Source organism: Epinephelus fuscoguttatus, linkage group LG17, assembly GCF_011397635.1.
Source record: "Epinephelus fuscoguttatus linkage group LG17, E.fuscoguttatus.final_Chr_v1".
NCBI lineage: Eukaryota > Metazoa > Chordata > Actinopteri > Perciformes > Serranidae > Epinephelus > Epinephelus fuscoguttatus.
This window is the reverse complement of record NC_064768.1, coordinates 28,328,919-28,347,491: the sequence shown is the minus strand read 5'-3', so window position 1 is coordinate 28,347,491 and position 18,573 is coordinate 28,328,919. Positions and strand designations below refer to the sequence as shown.

The 18,573-nt window shown below is 42.0% G+C and overlaps 1 protein-coding gene across 2 annotated transcripts in view; it reads right to left on the bottom strand.

The window, feature by feature from the left end:
• Window positions 1-18,573, bottom strand: part of LOC125905232 (calcium-binding mitochondrial carrier protein Aralar2) — a 57,839-nt gene that overhangs the window by 24,821 nt on the left and 14,445 nt on the right. For both annotated transcript variants that reach the window (XM_049603129.1, XM_049603131.1), the window contains 5 exons: window positions 18,051-18,190; window positions 12,864-13,010; window positions 10,629-10,767; window positions 2,444-2,537; window positions 1,196-1,280 (listed from right to left, as the gene is read on the bottom strand). In XM_049603129.1, coding sequence (XP_049459086.1) covers window positions 1,196-1,280; window positions 2,444-2,537; window positions 10,629-10,767; window positions 12,864-13,010; window positions 18,051-18,190 — 605 coding nt within the window. The remainder of the gene's footprint in view (window positions 1-1,195; window positions 1,281-2,443; window positions 2,538-10,628; window positions 10,768-12,863; window positions 13,011-18,050; window positions 18,191-18,573) is intronic.

Sequence of the window (18,573 nt, the reverse complement as noted above, 5' to 3'; positions counted from 1 at the left end):
TATTTCCCTGGGTTTGTGAGTTTTGTCTGTATGTTTTCTTAAAGACAGAAACCACATGTCAGGGAGAGGTCTAGTGGTGTTTTCTCTCAAGAGTCTCTGTAAGTCTGTGATGGGAAGTTACTTGGACACGACTTGGTCTGAACCTTGGTGTGGACTTTTGAAAATGAGCAGGGCTGACTAACACTGGCAGGTTTTGGGGGGCAAACTTTCCACTTTACATCTGACAAAACTTGTTTGGATTTGTCTCCTGTATTTTTCTTTCTCTTACTTTATTGCAGGGTTCCTACACATTTTCCATTTCAAAATTCCATACTTTTCCAGACTCAAATTTCAAGACTTCTTGATAGATTTTTCAGACCATATTTGACATCTGAGTGTGAATAGCCAGCCCTTGAAAAAAATGTATTTATCCATTGTGGATGTTCAGTCAACGCTCCTACACAGAAAGTCAGACAATGTTCCACTGTCAAACATCTCCGCCCAAGGAGGAAGTAAACAAACCAGTGCTACGTATACGAATATCATTTTTCCTTAACATCTTTTTTTTTTTTTTTTTTTAAGATTTTTTTGGGCATTTTGCCTTTAATAGACAGGATAGCTAAGTGTGAAAGGGGGAGAGAGAGAGGGGATGACATGCAGCGAAGAGCCAAAGGCTGGACTCGAACCCGGGCCGCTGCAGCAACAGCCTTATACATGGGGCGCCTGCTCTATCCACTAAGCCCGCACTGTCTAACACAGTAGTAAGCATTATGGCTGCTCCAAATGCCTGAAAAACACTCTTGTATGATCAATTTATTTTAGAAATTCATAATTCTATATTTAAGAAAACAGGGAACAGTCAATCGTCTGAAAACACAAATATTTATTCATATTCTCTTTCTTTTTTTTAAATATTTATTCAGACCTGGAAATCCTAAAATCATATACCATGCTTTTCATACTGCACAGGAACCCTGCACATGTAACTCCAAAACAATGCTTCAAAGAATTTACTATGTAATTAATGCTTAAATCACAAATCAAACTGTTGTTTTGGTTTGAGGGATCAATTTCTTGCGAACAGGAGATATCATTATCCTTAATTATAAATCTTATTCATCTGCATGGTGACACCAGAGAATGTGCTGAGACGAAAAAGGAGCTGCCAGTGTGGAAGAGGAAACCAAACACATCAACAAGTCTTCATATTCTGTACCTGTCTCTGGACCTCAGCCAAGTTGTAGGGCAGGGCGCCTTCCTCCAGCGGAGCGATCTGCTCAATGTCCACTAAACCAACACGTCTGATGAGGAGAGAGAAAGGAGAGAGTGAGAGGTTTCAAGTAACTTTCAACTGTTGTAAAAACTCTCTGAGGAATATAATATTTCATAAATGCATCATCTAGTCCATGACCTTTGAAAGCACGATCCGTCAGTCTGAAGTTACTTTAAGTTTACAGATACTTTGCCATCGTTTCATGTGAAAATACTGTGGCATTCAAAAATCCAGGCCTGTGCTTGGCATGATTGAGTAAGACAACCGATCTATAGGAACTGACAACTCCCACTCCTTTATCCCTTCATCCAAGTATAACAAAGATATTTAACCTTTGGATGTAAAAGTACTGCTTTCTGAGTCTTTCCATTGCATCTCTATGGCAGCCCCAGATTTCCCAGGCTGAGGGAGTGGGGAACGCCAAATCCCCCCCACCCCTCTCCTCTGAATATTGGGGCTATTATCTCTCGCATCTCCAATCAAGGGGAGTGGAGAGGGCTATTAAAGTATCCCATTGCCCAGAAATAATAATCAGGTGGTGTCTCAGGCCGGGGTTAGGAATTATGAGCGCACTGGTTGGGCCGCGAGGCAGACGCAAAGGAAGTGGGGGAATGTGAAACGCATACAGTTGTTGTGTGCCACGGATCATAGGGACTGGAATTGCCCTTTTTTTCAAATAAATGGGAGTTTGGATTGGTTTTGGACTGAAAGAGGATTCTCTGGCACTGATGTAGTCATGTCTGATTCTTTTGATCCTTTTGCAGAGAAGTTTGAGAAGGAAGAAAGCGCTCATCTCTCTGAGGTATGGACCCTGGGGCTAAAGGTGCGCTATGGGGGGCAAGTGTCGGATAGACTTACTCTCTACAACTCCCTGACTAACTGAGGAAAAAAATGAAACGACTTAAGTATGAATTCAGTTGCGGGATGCTGTTCCTCCATTACAGCTGTAACACAGCTACAATTTTCTGAACTTTTTTGCCTGTTTCAGTCAAAAAATAGAATGAATGCCTCGACCTGTATTGCCATCATATCCACATTACTAATAATTATCTCCTAAGAAATTATATCAACCACCTCTAGACTAGACTACATATAAAAAATCCAAGTTATGCCCAAAACACTGTCACATTATCAAAAGCTGTGTGTGTGTGTGTGTGTGTGTGTGTGTGTGTGTGTGTCTGTCTGTCTTACCCACGGGACTCTGACAAGTCAGCCAGCTGGAAGAGGATGTCGACCTCCATGGGTGTCACCTGGCCAAACCTCTGAGCTGCCACAATGAATTCCTCTGAGAAGAAAGAGATAATTTTATTTAATTTTTTCTAAATTGATTAGAACGATTTCTTAATATACAAACAAAAAATACACACCGATATGTATAGACATTCAAAAACATGGTAACACAGTACTATATACGCCATAAAATAAATTAAAAAAAAATCTCAGTTTCAAATTTATGTTCCACCGTCTATCTGTGTCCAGTTCACGGTGGCAGCAAACTCAGCAGATGTTCCAACAGCAGAAAGGTTTTTCTCCACAGCAACATCCTCTGGCTCAACCCGGGGGATCCCCAGGTATTCCCAGGCCAGATGGGATTCATATAATTCCTCCAGTGTGTTCTGGGGACTTCAGCAACAAGGCACACAGGGAGCATCATGATCAGATGCCTGAACCTTAACTGCTTTCTTTCAATAAGAAGGAGCCACAATCTCTGAGCCCCTTCTGGATGTCTGAGCTCTCAGATGAACAAAGCCCATGACTACCAGCACTAGAAGATTGACAGGTAACCTCAGAGCCTCGCTGCTGGGCTCAGTTACCATGTCACCATGAGAGTGCAAGGGTACAACATTCATAAGACTGTGGAGCAGATGCCCTGGAAGTGCACCAGGCTTTGAAGCCAATCTTTTTTGCGGCCAAACAGTGTAATTACAACTTCCGGCTCTGTCAAGTGATGCCACTGGCCACAAAAACAGTTTTCCCATAGCCTTACATTGGGAAAGAGACATCTGTTTATCAGTGGAAACATTTTTTTGAGCATCACAACCCTCATGACATGACTCCTTTCACTATCAAGATTTGATCCATTAGGGAGACAACAATTTGTAAGTCCAAAGAAGACACACAATTAAATCCCCATTCAAGTTAGCAGAGCACTAAACCGCAAGTGACGGCCCGGAAAGTCTAGAGTGTGCTTGCTCTATGGGCAAATGCAGAAAAATCAGGTAATTTTATACCTGGGAATTCGAACTTTTTTGGCTTCATGGGCACACTAAGCAACGTACATTTGAACGAACAGGGCCCCATCTGGCTGTCCATTTCATGCCTTATTGTACATACATAGATGCAACTTCATATCTCCAACTCCCTAACTCAAGGCAGCAATTCTCTCATAACTCAAAGCAGTCAATTGGCCTTTTTCCAAGCCTAAAGTTTGGAGGTGCCAAAAATGATCCTAACAGCTGCACAGCTGGCTCCAAACTGCCCCAGTGCATGCTAGGTCATGCCCCGATGGAGCCAACAGGACTACATCATCAGCAAAGAAGCAATGCAATTGAGATGTCACCAAACTGAACTCTCTCAACTCCTTGGCTGTGCTTTGAGAGTCTGTCGAAGAAAATTATGAGCAGAATGGGTGACAAGAAGCAGCCTTGGTGGATCCTAAATCCTACTGAGAATATGTTTGACCTACTGCACAGAATGCAGATGCAGCTTTCAATGCAGATATACAAGCAGTGGATGACTGTGACCAACAGTCCTGGCAACCAACTTTGTGGCAGCAGTTTCCATGCAAGTGTGAATAGCTGGTCCACTGTTTCACAACCGGGACAGAATATATATTGCTTCTCCTAAATCCCAATACCCAATAAAAAGTGATTTTATTATTCCATATTTTTCTAGTTTAAGTTCAAGGGATTGCTATATCTTCAAAGCATTCTATTTATTTCTTCCAAGGCAAAAAAAGCTTGAAAAGTCATTTATCCACTTTACTTGATTTGTCAGGGCTTTGGTGTAAAGCAGCAAAGCAAATGTGCAGTGGGTACTTTAACTTGAACTGTCATGATACATTTTCATGACAGCATGATTTATCAAGCACCACCATTCCAACATGTAAATAAGTCACAATATGTGGTGCTGAGCTGAATGAATCACCTAAAGCTGCAATCTGTTATCACAAACAAGAGCAGTTTCTTCTGACTGACATCTCTTTTATTCTTATCTGATTCATACTGTATTTCCATTAACTGTTCATCATACTGTATCACAGACTTTGCACCAACATAATCTGACACATTTACAGCTATTATGATGTGCAGTAAGCCTAAAAAGAAAAAAAATACAGTTACATTGTCTATTTGTACATTTTTATTTTATGTGTGCTGTACCTTTAATTCAATATTTTTTTCATTTGTGGGTGTTTCCATTATCATATAACCTGCCTCATATACTGTCTGTATCAGTCTCTGATTTCCTGGAACTTTTGACAATTCAGAAAAGACAGGCTACTTTTAATCAATCATGGACATTCATCTAAATGCAGAGAGAATGTGAAAATTATATTAATAAAGTTGGCTCTAACACGAAAGGCCTATTGGTATTAGCTGTTTTATAGTGATTTACAAGTCAGAGGTGTCAAAGCATGTTGAACTCATCATAAGAAAACAGAATAGAAAATATGGCCATGGATTGATATGGACTTCAAGAGTTCTTCTGAGGAGGCTTCAGTTCGCTGTAACTCAAGACCCAGTCTATTGTTGGTGGAAAAAAAGAACAGGTTGACTGTAGGCTGGCTTACAGTGGAGGAGTCAGCATTGTTTGACCTGCTTTATTCAAAGAGCAGCAGGCTGGGGTTGTGACAAAGTCGTCCTACACTGGAGCCATTCACCCCGCCGAGGCTCAGCTTACCCCTGAGGCATGCTCTCTTTCTCTCTCACACACACATATCCATGAGTACATGCAGGTAATGCTCACAAGCATGCGAGAGAGTATACTTACACAACAAGAAAGACACACGCACACGCACACACACACACACACACACACACACACATAGACAGAATTCTGTCTCGAGAGATCACAGATCACAATGCTGATAACCTGTCTACCTGTAGCCTGTAGTCACCAGTACACACACACACACACACACACACACACACACACACACACACACACACACACACACCTGACTGACCACTACACACATTTTATGATTACCTGCCACTCCGTGGTCGAGCCCATTGTGTAATAAAATGATGAGCAGAGTCCCACACAACTGCTTGTCTACACACACAGTTCCTTGATAGTATATATATATGCAGCTGTGTGTAAATCTGTGCAGCAGAACATACTTTTTCTCACTGTTCTTTGTACAAACTTCAGATTTTCAAACTGACTGAGGATGAGGAAAAATAAATGTGATGTAAAAATCAGTTTGGATATTGCTGCCAACATTTCCCTACTGACATTTAACAACTTCAGAGCATTTAAATAAACATAATATTCCTTTTCATTGCCTTGCCGATGATGTACAGATCTATTTGCCTTTAAAAACAAATAGTACATATTCTGCACAGCCTTTACTTAACTGTTTATAAAATCTAAATGAAAACAAGGCAGAGATTGTTATGTTTGGACGACTCGACCTATTGGACGACTCTGTTGGTATTCTTATGCGCTTAGCATCTCACGGTCCACATTTTGTTAAAAAACTTGGTGTGATTTTTGCAGCACACTAGCTTTTCCCAGTTTAGGCTTTTAGCTAAGTAAAGGCTCATCTACCCCTAAATGATCTACTTCTTGGCTAGACTGTTGTAATTCTTTGTTTTTGGGTATAGATCAGTCATAGCTTCACCATCTGCAGTTAGTACAAACTGTGGTCCCTCGTCTTTTAAGTGGATAAAGAAAATGGTCCTTGCTCCACTGACTTCCTGTACGTTTTAGGATTGATTTTAAGATCTGATCCCTTTTTTTTTTTTTTTTTTTTTTTTTAAAAGGTTTTAAACGGTCTGGCACCACCCTATCCAGCAGAACTATTGTATCCTCATACTCCAGTTAGAGTACTAAGTTTGACTGATGAGGTGCTTCAGGATGCACCAAGAAGAAGACACAAAAACCGTGGTGAATGAGCCTTTGCAGTGGCTGCTCGCAAACTCTGGAACAGCTTACCCATTCAAACAGAAACTGCTCTGACAACAGAAACCTTTAAGTTGCTGCTAAAGACCCACCTCTTCTTGTTGGCATACCATTGATTTTGAGCTTGATACTTTAATTGGCTTCATCGTCTGTTGTACCTCATCCTCTGTTGTACTGCAATTTGTTCTCTATTAAGTTTATTGTTTACTATTGGTCTGATTGTTGTTTGCATCTGTATTCATCTGTTTTGGTATTTTGAGCCTGCTGAGCACTTTGGTCAACTGCCGTTGTTTATAAATGTGCTCTACAATTATAGTTTGACTTGACTTGACTTAAAAAGCAAGATATCATAGAGTTGCTAAAATTAAACTCTTTCTATTATCCTCTGTCGAGGCAATTGGTACGTTGTTGTTAATGAGTGCCTAATGGAGTATTGTAATATCAATTGTCAATTATATAGCACTCCTGAAAACAATTACAAAGCGCATTACAAATAGCTTAAAAAAACACATTCAAGTAAAACATAACAGGGACAAACAATAAAATACTTTTACATACAAGAGAGTTTTCAAAAACACTAACAAGAGTCTACAGTTATGCTGGCAGATCTCTGTGGTGTATTTAGGCACTGTGGTGCGTCGAGCTAAATGCTAACATTATATATATAATTTTCATCATGTTCTCCATCTTAAATTGGAATGTTAGCATGCTAATATTCTCTAATTAGCACTAGTGAAAAAACTAATAAAGATTTGTTTCTGTACTTGAATTATATGCTCAATTTGAAAATAAGAAAAATAAAATAAAAAACAGGCCATGCACCAAATTTAAATTTGATATGTGACATTTAAAGCACCAGTAGGCAACAATGTTTTGATATAATTGAGTAAAAAACTGTACAATATCCTCTAAGCATAATGTAAATCAAGTGGTCTGAGACAAACAATAGGTTTCTGCACCTCACCATGGCTCTGTGTTCAGCCTCTAAAGAATCAGTATCATGCCGATGTGCATCAACCAATCAAAGGTCAGCTCAGACCACTGCGTTCCTATTGGCTGTTCTACTGCATATGCGCGTTTCCGTGCCGCCGGCAGAAGGGGATAGCAAGCGGCAATGGCGAACAGTGCACCAGGTAAAATAGCTATTCTAGCACAGCAACTGCCTACACGGCTAAACAACCCAAAAAAAAGGAAGACAGAACTCGGTTCCCCGGAGCCCCGGGGGGAGGGGAAGGTTGAGGTCGGGCCGGGCGGGCCATAGGGCGCGAGGGTCGGCCGTGGGAGCGGAGCCGAGGGCTCTCCACAGAGAGGGAGAGCCGAGCCTCAAGAGTATGTGCGGGTCCGCGAGGGAGGGATGGGAGGGTTGCTGCGCGGAGACGGAGAGCCGAGCCTCGGGGTATAGGTGCGGGGCCGCAAGGGAGGGATGGGGCGGGCTGCTGCACGGTGAGGGAGAGCGAGCTGCTGCACGGTGAGGGAGAGCGAGGCTCCCAGAGAGGGAGAAATAGAACCAAGTAGGATAAAATACTCGCGTGCTCGTCTGGTAGGAGGGGCTCAGGGCGGAGAGAATGAAACCTAACTCACATGACACTCAAAAATCAACTGTTTTCAGGCTTTCTACCTACTGCAGCTTTAATGTGTCTGATTTGTGTTACCAGGAAGTTACTTACTTCACTGGGTGTTGCACTTGATAGCCCAACTTCGCAACAAACTTGGCAGCACTTGTGTGATGGTGTTTCCTGACTTATTGCATGAATATAAGTTTAAAGATCAATACTGTTTTTTTTTCCCCAAAAAAAGTATTTTTTTGGATGGTGAGACAGCTACCACTGAATTACTTTGATACTGAAGATTTCTTATGATATACTAATACGATCCAGTTCCAGTCCCAATACGTACACACAGTGAGTTACACTGTGCTGCAAATTGAGCTTGTTTTTTATTTAACAAAATACACCTGCCATGGCCTAGGTGTATTTGCTGCAAGTTTATCAATTGCAAGACATCAAAAAGTGAGCAACATTCTAGTAACAAATATTGGACACATTATCACAAAAAACAGTGACCTGCTGACTTGATAATAAAAATGGCACCAAAAACAAGCCAATATTAGTTTTTTGTGTTGGATTCATACATACATTTTTTTAGTTTGTTAGATTTTGGATTCCCTATTGATTATGACAGAGTGAATGACACATGATGGAAAAATTGCAGGCATTCGGTGACAAACAAAAGAACTGGACAAAATTCAATTCTGATCTTATAACGGCACTAGATGACCAGAGTTGTTAAAATTCATCCTGAGGGAAGGTTTCACTAAATTTCAGAGCAATCTATCAAATAGTTGTTGAGACATTTGACTCAAAACCACAGATGTCAAATTCAGGGTTGCACTACACAAAAAGTCAGGGGATCACTTAATGCAGGCTTCATCCTCATTAGACACTGAATGTCAGCAGAACATTTCATGTCAATTTCAGTGTGATCTAAAGCAGTGAACCGACTGACCCGCACTGCCTTCTCTAGAGCCTTACTGCTGGCACGGCTAAAAATAACTGGTGTAAAAACAAGCTGAAACTGTGACATGGTCAAGAAACCCAACAAGCAAACCTGATCAGAACTATGATTTGTGAGACTATCATCACTTCTGGGACTATCCAGTAAAGATGCATTTATAGTCTCGTGTTAAAACATGTACTTCATCAACACACCTGATTTTAACCTGCTCAGAAAGCTGCACAGTCATGATTTGCCTTGTGGTGCACACTGCTGGCTCAATAAAAGGTGTGTTCTGTAAAGGTCTCCTGTGCACGCACGCACACAAGCGCTCGCACACATGTGCACACTCACTGTTGTGTAGGCGTTAAGCACTGTAATGGCGTCCCCAAGGCAAAACAGTGGCCTTGTTGCACATACGGAATCAATCAGGATTATTACGCATGTGTGCATGCTTGGCTGTGTTAATGTTTCTGAATGCTTGTGTGTATGTGAGAAATGTTTGAAGCGGTGTGCTACAAAATACGCACACACTTGATACATGCGGGTGTGTGTGCAGTATGTGTTTGTCGGCCAGCCAGTGGTACATGGAGCCGAGCACTTGCAGTCCCAGAGGAGGCCTTAATGACTCAGGGAGTGGAGGGTGGATGGGTGGTGGCTGTGGAGGTCTGGCTGGCTACGGGCCACCGCGGGTCGAGCCAAGCCCAGCCTCGGTGTACCCATGGTGGGAACAGCCTGGGGAGCGTATGGGCTCTTGGTCTGGGTCGGCTATGGTCCACACCCCTGATAAGGCTTCAGATAGCATCACAAGGCTACACGAGTGGCCCTGGGCCATGTGCAGAGAGGTCAAAATGGTTTCTTAAAGACGACCGACCAGAGTTGGAGACATGGAGTCAGGAAGAAAAGAGACAGAGAAAGGTAGAGAGACAGAGAAAGCTAACTGGGCTTCCTGCCAAGTACTGAGGAAAGGAATGAGAGACAGCAAGTGGGGCAGGCAAGTGAGAGAGATAAGGATTTAAAGAAACTAACCATGGGAAACAGAGAGAAAATGTCTAAAAGAAGACAAAGGCTGTCGGATCGATAGATAATGATACCTCATTTTCATCACCTTGTAGCTTTACATCTTTGCTTTACAGTGATTTAAATTATAGGGTTAAGGAAAAGCTTATAAAATGGTTTTAACTATGTAACGTGCACGTTGATCCACAGGGTGAGACAACACCTCATTCTCAAAAGTAAGTACATGATTTTGATATCGCGTTCCTCATTTTTTTTCTGTTTTTTGTTTTGTTTTTTGTTAAGAATTTAAAATCTCATTATCAACCAAAAGCATCCCAGGACAAAAAAAGTGGTCCTCAGATCAGTGCCAGGATGTCTAATAGACAAGACAGGCTCCATCAGGGATTGTGGGCATGCAGTACGTGTGCTGGGTCAGATCCAGCATGCCCATTTAAATGCCACCGGGAAGGAAGAAAACCAAACAAAAACAAGTTTCCACCCTCAGCACACACAGACGTAAATACGTTATCTGGCAAAAACACATTTAATGCTGCCTGTAGCGCAGGACTGTATCAGTTTATGCATCTAAGCACATACAATACATGCTCATGTTTTCTGAGTGTATGCTGTCTGTATTTTGCAGCATCACTATGTGTAACTGCATAAACTGTATACTTTTAAGTGTGCATCTGATTTTGGCTGCCTGTATTAATATAAGATTGAGGTTTTGTGCTGTCTTTTATTCCTCCCCGTGTACCTTTAGTGACTTCCACATCTCTGCGATGGCCGGCCAGGGTGCTGTAGATCTTTCTTATCAGCTCCATGTTGTTGAGAAGCGAGTTGAAGCCATTGAAGTATGAGAAGCTGACCTGGTGAGAAGTAGTGCCACCCGCAACCTGGACATGGATGGAGGCACATATTTTTAACATGCACTAAAAAGCTTTCAACAACCCACAAACACAATCACACTACACACCAAACAGCAAATGCATCTAGACGTTATGATCATGTGTAAGACAGAACAAACTCCTAACGTCAAGAGGAAATCTTGACAAACACTGGTGGTTAATCATCAGCGTTCCTCTTTACCGTCGCTCCACAGGGAGAAGTAAACCCATTTCAACCGCTACTTTTTCCATCACACAACATACACTCTCAAGGAGTTTAATTAACTTTCTTTATGAGGTGGAGGAAGTGATAAAAGAACAGAAAATAAAAAAAAAAGGTAGTGGATTTAAAATAGACCCCGGGCTCTTGAGGACATTCCAGACTGCACACAAACTCTTTTATGTGAGTCAGCATCCCATCTTTATCAAATCAGCCTCTCAAACACTAAGAGAAGCAGCACTCACTGCTGTCTGTTTAGAAATGTGTGTTTGAGTACATCTCATAAATGTTGTTGCCTGTTTTGGGTAGCTTAGGCCAGAGTATCAGATGAGCTTTGAGGCTTTGCAGCTCATAACAGCATTGAGGGGTTGAGGCAACAGAAAATTTGGAGCTTCCTTTCACTAGATGGCACTGTTTGCTTTACAGACGCTTTCAGAAAGGTTGCTTGTGGTTCACTGTGTTTCCAACAAGGGGGGAAGCTCTGGCTTGAGTGAAACTGCCCTAACAGAGAGACACTTTTGTATCTGTTCATATCTATGAGCCTATAGGCATGGATCTTCCCACGATATCCAACACAGAGTCTTTCACAGAGGGGGAGAGGAGAACAATATTTGGGTGAAAAGAGCGTGGCGCTGATCATTTACCATGTTTGGTGAGTGAATTAAAGGTTGCCGTTTCACTGTTTGTGTTCTGCCATAATGCCGCCTTTAATGTACCGCCAGTGTTTATAGGGTTCTAGATATATCTATGTGTGCGTGTGTGTGTGTGTGTGTGTGTGTGTGTGTGTGTGTGTGTGTGTGTGTGTAAGAGAGTTTACTAACAGCACACCAAGATGTCTGGTCGGTGAGGTAAACACAACAAAGAAAATGACAGAGTATGCAAGGTGTTTATGAAATGGGGCAAGGCATAGACACAGACGCAAGGCACACACACACACACGCGCAACAAAAACACTAACACACATAAAGAAAAGACAAGACAAAAAAAAGACAAACATCTCAGAGTTCAAAACAAATAAGAGTGCACACACACATACACGTGCACAGCTGCTCACGCGCAAACACACAGGCAAAGATGATGGACTGTAAAGCTCCAGTCTCCATCTATCTCTGTCTCTATCTTCCCATTCAGCTGGCCTGCTTGGCTTTGACACTGCCAGAGAGGTTAGACTTAATGACATGTTGGGAGAGAGACAGAGACACGGGGGAGGGAGGGAGAGAAAGAGGGGTGGTTTGAGAGAGAGAGAGAGAGAGAAAAAAAATGTAGGGAGGGAAAAAGAAGAGAGAGGACGGATGAGAGGTGACAGAAAAGGTAAAGAAGGAAGAAGAAGAAATGAGAGATGGACAGCTGGAGGGAAAGAGAAAGCCACGGCGTTTGGTTGTGGGGGTGTGAGAGAAAGAAACGAACACAGGGGAAGAGAGAAGAAGAGAAAGAGGTGGTGAGATGGAAGAAAATAGCCTTGCCTTTAACCCTTTTATGGAGAATAGAGTAATGTTAGGTTGCTTTTTGTCCTAGCTGGCATCAGAAACTGAACCAGTGGCAAACAATGTTTATAAACGCACTCCTTAACATTGTGTTTGTTTCTGAAATTCCATGTCCATCGTCTCACATTTGGTCATACAATGGTTTTGTTAAATACATAGATACATTACTACGCCACAACATCGCTAACACATGACAAATAGAATAGATGCACATCCACTTTGCTAAATAAAGAACACTCAATTTGACAAGATTTTCTTAACATATAATGAACAAATAATTACAACTCCGAGGTGTACAGCAGTGACCGATCTCACTATTTTTAACCAGTGTGACTTTGGCTCCTGTGGACGACTGTAAAACAAATGGACGGGAGAACAGCAAGGCCAAACAAAAAACCCACCGCCACGAGGCATTCCTCCACAAAGGATGTGAGCATGTGTGGCCGGATGGTGACCATGATGTCCCTGAAGTCCAGGGCTGAGATAGAGCCGCTGTGGGCTTGGTCACGCTGGATGAAAGCCTGCCGCGCGTGTTCCAGCTGCATCTCCTGTGGAAGGGAGGGAATGAGGGAAGTTTGGGTGTTAGCTCATACAGTAAATGCAGATTATTGGACACATATGTGGGTCATACACCTCTTTAAGTTGCCTTCATAAATTAAAATCCACATAAACTCACTCATATAAACATCTATGCATAAAAACACAGCATTTGCTTTGATGGGCCCCCTGGTGCCGTCTCCCCCTCTCAGTTACTGGGGAGCCAGCGTTTGGCCAGGCTTCACACTCGCCCCCTCTCCCAACAGCGGCTTACCTACTGTGAGGTGTCGCATGGGCTTTTCACACCCTCCCCAAATCCCCATTAAAGCCACTTGAAGGAGAAACATACAAACACACACACACACACAGACGTGCACACACAGGCAAGACGGCTAATCACCCAACTGCTCACTTTGTCTCTCTTCTTGCACACATGTACGCACAAAGGTCCACAGGGACAACAGCAGGCTGTGGTGGGGACACATCCCACAAGGCCTTTGAAATTAGCAGCCATTATCGGTACCTGCAACCACAAGTCTACAGAGAGAAGCTGTAAACAAACCGCTGCCACAGAGGTTTCCTCTATCTTATGACAAAAAAAATCGGTTGCAGCAAAAGACAGGGATATCAGAACAATAATAATAATAGACTAACACAGCCATAAGCTTGAGGACGGCCAGCTTAATAAGTTGCTTTGGCTGTTGACTCACTTGCAATGTATCACAGCCTTTAGGTCAAAAAATAAATGAGGCAAGAAATTCTTCTACTCTAAATCATAATGGTTCCTGACATATGGTGACACAATACAAAAAAACTAAATTACCAATTCAAGTTTACTTACTTGTAAGTACATATTAATATGTTTACACAACTGAAACATCCATACAAGAGTTTTTAAGACCCTTTCTCTTGCAATTTCCCTCATATAGGTAGAGCTAATCACTGGATCAACAGGAAATGAATGTGCAACAATTTTAATAACTGATTAATCTTAACAAAAAATGACTAAATCCACTGTTTCCAGCTTTTGAAAAGTAAAAATTTAAGTTTTTTGTTTGGTTTTGTGACAGTGCACTGAATATCCTGCATAAAACAAGCAATTTCAGTGTGTCAGCTTGAATGACGAGAAATAGCAGTTGCTATTTTTCACTATTCTCTGGCATCTTATAGGCCGAGCAGTTAATCAACTAATTGAAAATAATTAATACAATCCTTAGTTGTAGCTCTACGTGCATGTAGAACAAGACTATTGCATATTTCCCTATTTAAAAAGGCACCATTCAACTTAAATATTAAGTTATTCTATTGCACACATAATTTCATAAATGTGTTATAATAAAATAAACAAAAAAAGACTATCCAATAAGAACACGCCGAAAGAATGAAAATATGTCAGTCATGTCAGGGAAAATGTTTCTAAATGACATTTCAAGTAAGTACCGGCTAGTAGTTTTAGTACAATAAGTAAGTTAATAATTTTGTTCAAAATAAACGATTATCAATTTGTTCAAGAAGAATGGACCTTCTTTTTCAAGCCTTACTTGTTGGACAAAAAGTGCTGAAGGGGGACTGATTAAATTTTGAGCATGCATGGCATTATTCAATTGATTGATTCAGATGTTATTGTTAGAAATGGAACTCAAAAAAGTGGTATTACCACAACACAAAACCCTATGAGGCTATGACTTATTGTTGTGTTGAATTTGAGTGATATTTCACTGACAGCATAACTGATCGAACTCTAAATTTGCGGCACCCAAGAGAAACCGACTGGGGAAGAGTGACATTTACACAAAGCTGAGTGGAGACCGGAGGGGAGTAAGAATAGACATTGCAACAAAAGAGCCAGATTTGCAAAAACAGCAAATGTAGCAGCCGTGTGTCAGTATCACCTATGAGCACAGCAGGGGCTCCGGAGAGTGTATAAGTGAGTGGAAAGCGAGGAAACGAAGAGAGATTGACACATGTAAACACTCCCAAGGTAAATAAGGTGAGATATTTTGGTGTCAGCATCCTGAGTGTCGTGACTCACTTCTCCGGTCGGTTGTGAGTAGGTCAAAACACTTTGGTGTGGAATAAATCGGGAAGAGGAGAGGGAGGAGAAGAGCTGAATATTTAAAGTCAAAACAAAAAAAGGAAAGTGAGGAAGATAATGTTTTGCATGTGTGACTGTGTGCATGTGCAAAAATAAGCGTTTATCTTTGTGTTTGTGTCCATCTGTAAATGACGAAAAAAATTAGATCCTGTTTCTCTGGACAAGTCGAAAGTCTGAAAAGCCACACACCAACCACAGAGAGCAACAAAACAACTGTGGTCCAGGGGACGGAGCAGTTTATAGTCTCAGCCTCTTAAAACCTTGCAGCAACTGTATGAGTGTTTCAGGGACATGTTTTTTATTTGAGGAGCAAGGAGGAGGAGAGGAGCAAGGGAGGCAGGAGACATAAAGCTCGGGGCTTAAGACAGCCAAAAGGAGACCGCCAAGGCATTTGCAGTCACTTTAATTGTCCTTGGACGAGAATAAAAACACATGACAAGCCACCTCTGTTTGTTTTCAATGGCTGTGATTCTCTTCCCCCCTCTCATCAAAACTTAAACAATAGATATGAGTGGAGCAGGATTGCATCTCTCTTTTCCAATCCCTGCTTCTTGTCAGCACAGGGCTAAAGCTATACAAGGGGAAGCTTAAGCACAACTGCTCATTTACATGTGCCAGTGAGCCCTCTACACAGTGATGTTAAGGGCTGCCCACTGATTCTTGGGAGAGTCAAACATATAATTGGGACTTTTAAAATCTAAGCAATGCCAACAATTCACTTTTTTTAAGTGCTTGGGAAAAGAAGTGGGACATGTGGTGTCCCCTCCATGTAATTCAAGCCCTTTACTTGCCAGGATTTATAATATGGGCTACTATGTGCCACTTCTCTGGACATCGGTAATACCATTGCCAGAGACAACACCACGCTGACAGTGCGAGCTGAGCCTTGGCCGGCGTCCACGCGTGAGACGGGAAAAATGCATGTAATTGGTGAGAATCTCTGGCTTCCATCAAGACAGTAATTGGCCAGAGAGAGCCCTTGTGAGAAATATGCGGCGCAAACGTTTTCCCCGATAATCCCATCTTGTGAGCATCTGGCAGTGGCGTGGTTACAATGGCAGAAAAACACAATAAACACATGCATATATGGCAGGAAGGGGAGGAAATAAAGGATGGGAACATTCTTGGGGGGGGGGGTGGTAGGGAATTATAAAAATAACTGACAAATATTCAGAAAATGGTGTGTGTGTGTGTGTGTGTGTGTGTGTGTGTGTGTGTGTGTGTGTGTGTGTGTGTGTTTGGGAGTGTGTTGGTTTTCACAACTCTGACAACTTTTATAGCTGCTCAGTGTACTATTTTTTTCTGGCTGACATTTACGAAGGCTTTGCCTGTTAACAAAAGTATCATAACAGCGTTGGGTAGTAGTGCAATCACAAAGTATGTAGTAATTGCACAGGTTTAAATTCTAGTTCAGGAAATGTTGTTGTACCTTTCCTAATTGCCATGTCGTCAATCACTGGAGTCGCTGATAACACACTGTAAAGAATGAACTGTCAATATCTGAATTTAACTTGTACCTAAGTACTGTAATTGCAGTAAGTAATACACTATCACAATTATATGAATGTGCCTTATTAATGTGACACAATTTAACGGAACCCAAGACAGCATAAGATCCCTTAAGGTAAAATATTTGTCATATAATTGTAACATATACTCATGAAACAAGTGATAAAAGATGACAAGCAGGACGATATTTACAACACTTTAAATTCTCTGATGAATATCTCTGCAGTAAGGTGACATTCTCTTTCCTCTGCCATATATTAAGGCATGAATCAAAAGCTACAAGAACTGATCAAATACAGAGAGCATAAGCAGGAAATGTGCATTTCATATTGAGCAATAAGTGCGACTCAGCTGCTGGCGGCATGCTGCTGTGAGGAGCTGGAAACCACTGAGTGACTGACTGGGAGAGGACTGGGCACACTGTCAATGCAAAGTACAGCGTCTCCTGGCCACAGCGCCACAGACTTGTACACATGCACACACACACACACACACACGAGCAAAAACAAGAACACACAAATACACAAACACTGACATAAACACAGATGCACAAAGACTGCATGCCACTGCTTGTGCATACGGTAAAGCAGATAAGTTAGATAAACACAGACACATACCCAGAACCGCACAGACAGTATGTACAGACACGCATCTTGTAAGTTTACAAGCGCACGCACAAGGACGCACGCACGTATAACAATGTCCCAATATCCATGGGCTGCTGCCCACTGTGTGTAAGCCATCTGGTCTACGTTAAGTGTAATATAAAAAGCTCATTCAGATACATGGTGAGTGTGGATGCAAACTTGGCACAGCTCAGGCCCTCTCTCCTACCCCCCACCACCGCCTCCCCCTGCTTAGGCCTGATTTAAGTCTAGACATCATATTGGAAAATGGCTCACACACCACAAATACACTAGGAATATTCCAGCTATACTATTTATGGAGGTAGAACAGCGTCTCTACCTGCTGCAGAGTAGGTGGAGTTGAGTAATGCTAGGTGTACGTCAGCTAATGGGAAACAAATGCCAAAAATATCCCAAATATATAACCTCAGTGTTTCATTAATGACTAATCTGGTCAATATGTAGGGCTGTGTTTGAGAGGGATCGGGAAAATCCGTGTGTCTGCACGCGCCCGAATTCGCCTGGCTAAGCTTAGATAAGTATCTAACAATACAGTGAGATGACAGGATTGTATTAACAGCCTGTAAACTATATGTGATGATAAGACAATGTGCACAGACACATAAATCAGCTGATACAGATTTATTGACTATCACTGATGGCCACTGGATAATAGAAAGAAGACAGAGTTAGTTAAAAAGACAAAAAGACAGAGACACAGAGAAACAAAGAGGCAAAACAAAGACACAATGACGGTGTTTTCACATCAGCAGAGTGGGGAAAAATTGGCATGCGAAGCAGGTGATCACCGTGAAACCTACCAGGAGGAACTGGGTGAACTCCCCGTAGCTGAGCTTCTTGTCCCTCTCTGCGCCAAAGTGCAGCCGTATGAAGTCACAGTCCCAGTTAAAGGGGATGTGCTGGTGATTGGTGGTCTGGCTGAAGACCTGCTTCACATCCTCTGTGGAGACAAAAAGAGACAAGATGCGGCTTTACTAACGACTGAGTGGTGAAATGTTGCATTTGACAGCATAATAACAAGATGCAACAACTCCATTCGGCAGTGTGCCAGTATTAGAGGTAGTGGCATTGTTATTTTATCTTAAGTAAAAGTAAAGACATTAACTGTAGAAATACTTTATTACAAGTAAAAGTCCTACATACAAAGTAATAGCAGGGCCGGAGCTAGAGATTGTATATAATCGGGGCTCAGCTCACACCTAGGTGGGGGGCGGGGGGGGGGGGGCATGCTCCATAGTTACCGCAGCTATAAGAACTATTTTTTAAGCCATCTGAGATCATAGAAAGCCTAAAAACCTATGCATCATTTGGGAAAAGCATGAT